General features: G+C 45.7%; 1 protein-coding gene and 1 pseudogene across 1 annotated transcript; both read left to right on the top strand.

The window, feature by feature from the left end:
• Positions 1-616: 616 nt before the first annotated feature.
• Positions 617-1,531, top strand: LOC4330557 (ubiquitin-conjugating enzyme E2 11-like; annotated as a pseudogene).
• A 1,822-nt stretch (positions 1,532-3,353) lies between these two features.
• LOC4330556 (ubiquitin-conjugating enzyme E2 11) lies at positions 3,354-4,570 on the top strand. The gene is made up of 2 exons (XM_015769325.3): positions 3,354-3,794; positions 3,908-4,570. Exons 1-2 carry the CDS (start codon positions 3,513-3,515, stop codon positions 4,328-4,330), a joined length of 705 nt encoding a protein of 234 aa, XP_015624811.1. The 5' UTR covers positions 3,354-3,512; the 3' UTR covers positions 4,331-4,570.
• Positions 4,571-7,478: the final 2,908 nt, after the last annotated feature.

Genomic DNA, 7,478 nt, shown 5'->3' with positions numbered 1-7,478 from the left:
TTCTTCATATTGATGTGGAATCACGAATCATGAGGCAGACACTGTTGTTTTGCACTGGTGGACTAGAAATTGTTTTCCTGTTTTATATTAGCGTCATGTCGTCCTACCCGTATGGCTCGCGGAATTAAGAGTGGATGGAGATGCGCGCGGTTTTGCCGCCAAGGTGGCACAAGGAAACTTCGCTCATGGGCTGAGCTAAAGGCCCACGATAACGAGAAATTGAGCGCATCAGAGAAAGCGTGAAAACCGAATAGGGTGGGAAATTGGAAGAGAAATTAACTTATGTGTAGTGTTTTGAACAATATTGAGTTGTAGGGGGGAGAGTAGAAAGAGCAGTGACTTGTAGGGGGGTATTTGGATTTTCCCCTTGATTCATCGATGACCCTGGCTGCTGGCTGCTTTGCCTCTTTTCTAGTCTCCTTCTCCCTAGCCGAATGGGCCCAAAGCTAGCCCACTTGTCTAGCCTTCTGGAAGGACATCACAGCAGCCCATGTACATGACATCCACCCAGGACCAGGTGCGTGCATGCCCAGCCCAATATATGCCTCGAGCCACACAAGTCTATCGTACCAGCCTTCCTATTTATCTTGCACGAGGCGGCAGGGAGGTTAGGGCTTTTTCTACTTCTATACATGACAGTGATCATCGACGAGCCGCCGCCGGCCCCGGCGCCGCCGCAGCCGAAGCAATCCACCACGGCGCGCAGATGGTGGATGAAGGCGGATCCACGGAAGGCCGCGCAGCGCCGTATCTCCCGCGAGCTGGAGGATCTCTGGCTCGACCCGCCGGCGTACTGCCGCCCCGGCCCTGAACCCGTGACGGACCTCTTGCACTGGGAGGTGATCATCGACGGCCCGCCCGGCACCCCCTACGCCGGCGGCACGTTCCCCGTCGACGTCTGGTACCCCAACGAGTACCCCTTCCAACCCCCGAAGCTCACCTTCAAGACCAAGGTAAAATCACTCGCCCAATCTCTGAGTAGATCACTAGCTTGTGTTCATCGCCAGATATCCCAATTGATGCTTCAATCTCGTACGTACGAATGCAATTCGATCGCTGCAGGTGTACCATCCGAACATAGACGACGAGGGGCAGATGGTGGTGGACGTGCTTCACGGCTCCTGGGCTTCGTCTCCATCCTCTACGACCCGCTGCTCGACTACCCGATCAACGACGACATCGCGGAGCAGTACGAGAACGAGTACGAGCTGTACGAGAAGGAGGCGAGGGAATGGACGCGCAGGTACTCCTCCACGCCCATCGCCTCGCACTGGCTACCCAAGGCTATGAGGACGCCGCCGGCCGTTCCTCACATTCCGGCAACCGCAGAGAGAAGAGAAGAAAGCAGGTCGCTGCATCTAAGGCTTCTTCTTCTTCGCTAAATCAACTGCGGCGGCGGAAGAAGAAATCCATCGAGGATGAGAGTTTGTGGAAGAGGATGGTAGGGAGGATAGTAGGGTTTCTTCAGGGCTGGTGGTCTCCTAATTACCGTCTACTGTGTTGGTGATAGTACAAGTATTGGGAGGCATGTAAACTAGTAGTGTCAATTATGAGTTACTTCATCCGTTTCATAATTTAAGTTTTTCTAGCATTTCTCATATTCATATATATGTTAATAAATCTAGATATATATGTGTCTATAGATTCATTAACATCTATATAAATATAAGCAATGATAGAAAGTCTTACATTGTGAAACGGATGTATATATACCTCGAATGTGCTGGTATATACGCAAGTTACCTCACCTAGCTAGACGGCTCGTCGATTAGATTCATGGTTATATATAGCTGATTCCATTAATTGTTCGGGTGTGTCACTTACAGATAAGTGTTAGTGTGTGTGACATTATGTTGAAATCATTCAGCATGACGCCTTCGATCATCATGGCATTGCAGTCATTTTTTTTAAATAATTAATATACAATATTTTTAGTAGAAATTTAAATAGCACCCCAACCAGCAATCTAAAGACTACCTTCGTTTTTTTATTAAATGACGCATTTCACTTTTTCATAATGTTGGGTCATTCACTCTACTTAAAAAAATAGTGTAAATATGCTAAAATATATATCATACTTAAAATTTATTTAATAGTAAAACATGTACAACAAAATAAATGATATTTGCATAATTTTTTAATAGGACAAATGGTTAAACGTCATGTTAAAAATCAATGACATCATCTACTAAAAACATAGTTGTATTGTTGACAAAATATTGCCCACAGGATGCAATTGTCACAACCAATTGAAATCCGATAATACATTTTTAGTGTTCTATTAAATAACATTATTTCTTCCCCAAAAAAATAACATTATTTCAAATAATTTTGTTGCAATCAACATATCAAAAATTCAAAACTACATATTCAGCCCTAATTAAGCTCCCAACCTATGAAAATGAGTTAACAATAATATAAATATTACAATCATGCATAGAATGGTATTATTTTATTCTGTAAATAACTATGAGATGGGCATTGGGGTTGATTTTTGCGGGTAATGTTTTTTTCGCGGGTAATATTTGACTCGCTCTTTTTCTTAGATAATAGAAATGTATTATACCCTCGGTTTCTATTATATAGCACACAGCTAGCTAACAAGCTTTTTAACTCATGAACTGAATAAAAAAAACAAATAGATGATAAAACAAATCCCTAATTACCATAAAAAGATAACCTTGATAGACTTAAGGTAAATTTTGCTATATGACATCGCGACTTCGTGGTTTTAATACCATATAGATTACAACAAGTAAGCCTATATATATCATATCACTCATAGTGGAATAAGATATACTCCCTCCGTCCTAAAATATAAATATTTTTAGCATAGTGACAAGTCAAACATTTTCAATTTTGACTATATATTAATAGCAAAAAAATAAAAAAGATCACTCATGTAAAATTGATGTTACTAGATATATCATTAAACAAACTATCATAATATATAACCATTTTTATTTAAAACATATTACTTTTATAGCTATTGTTGGTCAAAGTAGCATATCAGAGACGGTACCATAATCTAAAAATGTTTATATTTTAGTACTATGGGAGTTTTTGGTTATCAACTTTACAAGTGTAGCATCATTACACAATAATATTAATTGAACTAACACGGGTCAACGATTACGAGAGAAGTCCACTCATGTTCATCCCTAAAGAATAGCCAATATAAGTGACCTGGCGCCGTGTGGTCTACTGCTTTATTGACGTGCTGCATTTTCCATTTTAACAAGATCGGCGGCCGTTACACGGAGCCAAAATTGTTCATGGGGAGCATAGAAACGAAGTGATGCAAAACACACCGCTAAGCCCAACAATAAACCGGAATATCCGCTCCAAACTCTCCTAAACCTCCCCGCGGTACTTATCAACCCCAAGATCGCCTCTCTCTCTCTCTCTCTCTCTCTCTCTCTCTCTCTCACCACACCGAGTTTCCATCCTGCCCGTCAGGCGCTAGGCCGCTAGGGCCGGCGTGCAATACATACGTGGTAGTAGTAGTAACAATGGGCAGCGAGCTGCCGGCCGCGGCGCCGCCGCAGCCGAAGCGATCCACCGCGGCGGCGGCGGTCGCGCGCAGACGGATAGGGCGCGAGCTGTGGCAGTTCTGGCTCGATCCGCCGCCGTACTGCCGGCCCGGGCCATCCCCCGTGAAGGACCACTTCCACTGGGAGGTGGTCATCGATGGCCCCGCCGCCACCCCCTACGCCGGCGGCGTGTTCCCCGTCGACGTCTGGTTCCCCTACGATTACCCCTTCCGTCCCCCCAAGCTCTTCTTCAAGACCAAGGTAATCGCTTGCGTAATCTACGCGTTCCTCGATCTGTCGCGTGATCCAAGATTGCTCATGTTCATCGCCAGTTCTCGCTAATTTGTTTTGCTACCTTTCAATCTCATGAACAGGTGTACCATCCGAACATTGACGGGAAGGGGAGGATGGCGCTGGACATCTTCCAGGACAACTGGTCACCGGCCTTGACGATCAACAAACTCCTCTTGTGCTTCGTCTCCGTCCTCTTCGACCCCCTGCTCGACCGCCCGACCAACCGCTGCATCGCCAAGCAGTACAAGCACGAGTACGAGGCGTACGAGGAGAAGGCCAGGGCTTGGACGCAGAAGCACTCCTCGACGCCGATCGTCTCGCACTACCCACCGTACGCTGTCATCGGCAGCACGCCGCCGGCTGTTCCTCACTTCCCAGCGACTGCAGCCAGGAGAAAGGCTGCTGCATCTTCAGCTTCAGGTTCAGTAAGCAGCAGCCGCATTCCGTTGCTTATGAAGGATGAGAGTATCTGGAGAAGGACAATGAAGTTTTTTCAGGGTTAGTCTTCTTAATTATCGTCTACGTACTGCACAGACACTGAAAACAGATAAGGGAAATTAGAGTTCTTTCTTCCTCACAGATGAAATATGTTATATCTAGAATTTTATTTTACTGTATTGTGAATTGTTGAGAGGTATGCATACTTGTATCAAATCTTCAGGTTATGATCTGTCACCACACGGTAATGACATGGAGCTGCTGACTATGAGGAGTGATAAACAAAGTCCTTATTTATCTTTTTAGTCTGATGTGCAGCACTTAACTTTCCACTCTGTTTCTGATGTGCAATCTTTTTGCTTGTTCGCGAAACTTTTCATTCTGTTTTGTAAATAAGTGTTGATATATATGTGAGCACTGGAGCCAGTGTGATCTGTGAGACTGTGACGCATTATGTCGAAACCATTCAGTATGCCGTTGTTTTGGTGGTGCGCCTCGAGCCATATATATCCCACAAGGAATGAATCAAAATTTTAGAAAATATGTTAGTTCCAGGAAAAGCTTTGCTTTGCTTTTGAGATAACCAAGTGAAATGGCTATCCAAATTACTTCAGTAATGTGTACATTGTACTGTTGGAGGTTACCTCATCAGCCATTTAGATGCTATCAGCTTTCCGACTTTAGATGACCATGTGTACGAGCACTTCCTAAACTAAGAGAGATTGAGCCGACAATAATTAAGTTAATTGTCAGCATGAGTTGGTGGTGACTAAGTTATGAGAAGAAAGTTATAAAAGGGACGAGGAAAGATACAAAACGTCAAGCGAACTACTAGATATAGTCATATCAATCTACGAGATATACAGTCATATACCAGCTCAATTACTAGGAATCTAATGGCGCAGCATCACAAACAAACAATCCTGAAAAGTATCGTGAACCACTTTGGGATCCACTAGCGGACCGAGAGACACCGAGTGTTTTTGGCACGCTTCTTCATGCTAGCATACACTTATCGAGCTGTTGCTAAACTTTTCTTGCTCGGAGTGGTAGCAATGTATTGTAGCATAACACTAACACGTGTTGTAGACATCTGTTTGTACCGTGTTTTCTTATTTAAAAAAAGTTGCAGCGCGTAGTGTATGTTAGTATGTACTACATCCGTCCCAAAATAAGTGTAGCCGTGGGAATCCGTGTCTAACGTTTGACTGTCCGTCTTATTTAAAAAAGTTATAAAAAAATTTAAAAAAAGTTAGTCGCGCATAAAGTTCTATTTATGTTTTATTATCTAATAATAATAAAAATATTAATTATTAAAAATTTTCAAATAAGACGAACGATCAAATATTGAACGTGAATAGTGTAAAACTTATTTTGGGATGGAGAGAGCAGTGCTATGAGTTCATGCAAAGGCGCAGCACGGGCGCACGGCCCTGTACTCCAGGCCTCCGGGGCATGGCAGCCGGGGTAACCGGCCCACCTGCGGTTGCAACGTCAAACGGCCCACGCGACGCGAGCGATGCGCCGCACCCACCGCCGCGACACAAACACTCGTGGGCTACGCACGCGTGGCCGCGCGAGCGAAAGAGCTATATAGCCCACGGGCTCTACGCCCGCGCAGCCACCCACCCGGCCGAGGCCGTCGTTGGCTCGTTGCCGCGTAGCGAGCGGCAGCGACGCCGTGAGACCCGTAGTCCCCACCACACAGCCCCAATCCGGCGAGGAAAGGAAAACCACATGTGTGTCGTGCCACCGCGCCAAGCAAAACGGTAAGCGCGCGGTCCGATTCGGGCGCGCGTATGTCGCCCACGCGTGTGCTCCTGTGCTACTGCAAGCAAAACCGCCAAATAAATGCATGCCCATGTAAACGAAACGTACAAACAGTCACGCGAAGGAAATTGACACACACATACGCACACCTCACACGTCCATGTCGAGGAAACGTGTCACGCCAGAACACGTCGACGTCGATACGCTATAGCGCAGAGGGCACAGTGCGCACATCACCCGACCGGGCCCCCAAAATCACATCAAAGCCCAATCCTCCGAAAGTCTAACCTCCACACGCAACAATGAAGCTTCTTGTCAACAAGCGCGTCCGCGTCTGCGTCTCCCTCTTTGGCGCTTCGATAGGACACGCAGCACGGCGCACCCCCACCCTCCTTGTACGCGCGATCGAATTCGATTGGCGCCTCTCGGCTTTTTTTTTCCCAGATAGCCCGCACACACACACACCTGGTTGGATGGAGGCTGGCACGACGGCCACTCGCACCGGAAAATGTATGCATATGCATGCGTGCCATGGCGTGCCGCGTCGGGTGGATGGCGACGTGTTACCGGTGGACGACGACGACGACTCGGGTGATGGATACGTAGCCGGAAAAGGATCAGATTATCAATCGATCCAACATGCTCGGATCGATGCAGAGTACCAGCCGGTGTACGTGCTTTAATGAAGTCCAAGTTATTAGCCGTCGCCCGGCCGGCGGTCGATCAGCACCAGGTTTGTTTCTTTTAGCCAACGTTCAAAAACTGTTGCTGAGTAACTGACCATTAGAGCAGATACAATAGCAGACTATAAGCCAGTTATAAATATATTTTAAAGAGATAAAAGAAAAGAGAGAATAGCAGCAGGCTATAGATTTGTAGCCAGCTGCAGCATGGACTTCAAGATATAACGTGTGTATGATAAGTGGGACCAGATATTAATAGTGTAGTAAACAACTATTATATGAATTGGCTATTACATTGGTTATACATAATTTAAAGTTAGTAGTTGGCTATACTATTAAAGTTGCTCTTACAACTCCGAGTATACCGATGAATGTCTTGCAGTACTTGCCTGCTTTCAGAACGTGTCAAAATACTCCATTTGGCATCCATTCGTGTTCGTCAAAAAGTAGAAATTAATGTAGAGAGAATCAGACCAGCTAGGGAGGAGTAGAACCATGCTTCGACGTAAGAACAAAATGGTTTGCATTGGCATGCATGCCTCGCCATCGTCGCCGGGCGTCTTAGCCCATCCCGTATCTTTTCGCCCATCGTCATAACGCGCGGTATACGTACTTGACTATACTTGTGCCGTTGTGCGGTTGCGCTTTCTGTGTTGCCATTATTGAAGACTGAAGAGAGTGCAACACTCCAGCGACTAAAGCCTCTCTCACTCTCTTTATTCTCGTCGTAACAACCAGTGCAACTTGTTCGGCTTATGGA

Source organism: Oryza sativa, chromosome 2 (assembly GCF_034140825.1).
Source record: "Oryza sativa Japonica Group chromosome 2, ASM3414082v1".
Taxonomy (NCBI): Eukaryota; Viridiplantae; Streptophyta; class Magnoliopsida; order Poales; family Poaceae; genus Oryza; species Oryza sativa.
Note: the sequence above shows the minus strand (reverse complement) of the source record. Positions and strands in the feature narration are given on the sequence as shown.